At 37.5% G+C, this 1,371-nt stretch overlaps 1 protein-coding gene across 1 annotated transcript in view; it reads left to right on the top strand.

Annotated features, from left to right (window-relative positions):
* Positions 1-1,288, top strand: part of LOC109588017 (uncharacterized) — a gene marked incomplete at its 3' end in the record, with an annotated part of 7,866 nt that extends 6,578 nt beyond the window's left edge. The window contains exon 3 of the mRNA XM_020004216.1: positions 493-1,288. Coding sequence (XP_019859775.1) covers positions 493-1,288 — 796 coding nt within the window. The remainder of the gene's footprint in view (positions 1-492) is intronic.
* Between the last annotated feature and the right edge of the window lie 83 nt (positions 1,289-1,371).

The following is a 1,371-nucleotide window of genomic DNA, read 5'->3' as shown; positions in this document are numbered from 1 at the left end:
GGGTGCAGTGACATATGGCGTGATACTGTCACCTATGACGAATTGACAATAAATGAAAGACAAAAAACAGACCAGAAATTTTCGGAAATGTTGGACAAAGTGAGACGTGGCTTTCCAGACGATGAGACTCTCGCTACACTTTCCGAAAGGGTATTTTCGACGCCCATTGAGAAAAAATTTAAAATATTACAACAGGGTGGTAACGCCCCAGTTTGCCTGTTTCCAAAAGTAGACATGTGCAAAGAATTTAATGAAACAATGCTGGCTAATCTACCAAGTCCTACCATAAAAATAAGAGCCACAAATTTAATTGATGGTACTGGCAACATACATGTACGTAGAAAGAAAGATGATGATGATTTAGAAAAAAAGGTTGAGAAAAAGTTAAAAGAATTAAATAAAGATATTAACAATACTGGTGGTTTAGAAGCCAAATTAAAATTGGCTGTGGGGGCTAGAGTAATGTTGCGTTGCAATGTAAATGTTGAAAAGGGATTAGTGAATGGAGCACTTGGTACAGTGCAGGCCATTTCAGAAACACGCATAACAGTTAATTTTGATAGAATAACTGATCCTTGTGAGATTGAAAAAGTGAAGAGAAAGTTTATGGTAATGAAAAATGTCTTTGTGTATAGAAGCCAGTTTCCTTTGATATTAGCTTTTGCTGTTACCATACACAAATGCCAGGGACTGTCACTAGATAATGCAATCATTGATCTGTCTGAAAACGTATTTAGTGCAGGAATGGCTTATGTTGCTCTATCACGAGTACGAACACTGTCTGGTGTCCATTTGACATGTTTCAACCCCAAATCATTGATGGTTTCCTCTTGTAGTATAAAAGAAATAAACAGGTTGAGACAATTGTACAGGCCAGACCTCCCACAATATGCCATTCCTACAGATTGTGGCAGTAGAAAGCGTACACTTACTGGAACTATTGATGAGCCACAAGCAAAAAATCAAAAAAATATGCCACCACCAAAGGTAGCTCGTGATAAGAGAAGTAGGCCATCAGACAGTAAGAACAACGATAAAGCTAATTGCCCCAAAAAACCACCTACTGTTATCACTAATAATAACAATAATGATGATAGTGATGATTGTGTGATGACGGGAATGAGTACAAGAGCTAGTAATTTAAAATACCATCCCCCCAATGCTGCTACTCAAAAAGCATGGTGTAATGCCCTAAACTTGGGATTTGTTAAATCATATAGACCAAAGTTGGGTAGCCCAACCACAGAATTAACTGTACCCAAAGGATCTACTAATGTACCTGGTGATGGTAATTGTTTATTTAATGCTCTGTCTCATGCCATTACAGGTTCTTATATTCAGCAAAATTTCATCAGATCGGCCATTATTAGA

This window comes from Amphimedon queenslandica, unplaced genomic scaffold (assembly GCF_000090795.2).
Source record: "Amphimedon queenslandica unplaced genomic scaffold, v1.1 AMPQUscaffold_12335, whole genome shotgun sequence".
NCBI classification, from domain to species: Eukaryota; Metazoa; Porifera; class Demospongiae; order Haplosclerida; family Niphatidae; genus Amphimedon; species Amphimedon queenslandica.
This window is presented reverse-complemented; position numbering and strand designations above follow the sequence as displayed.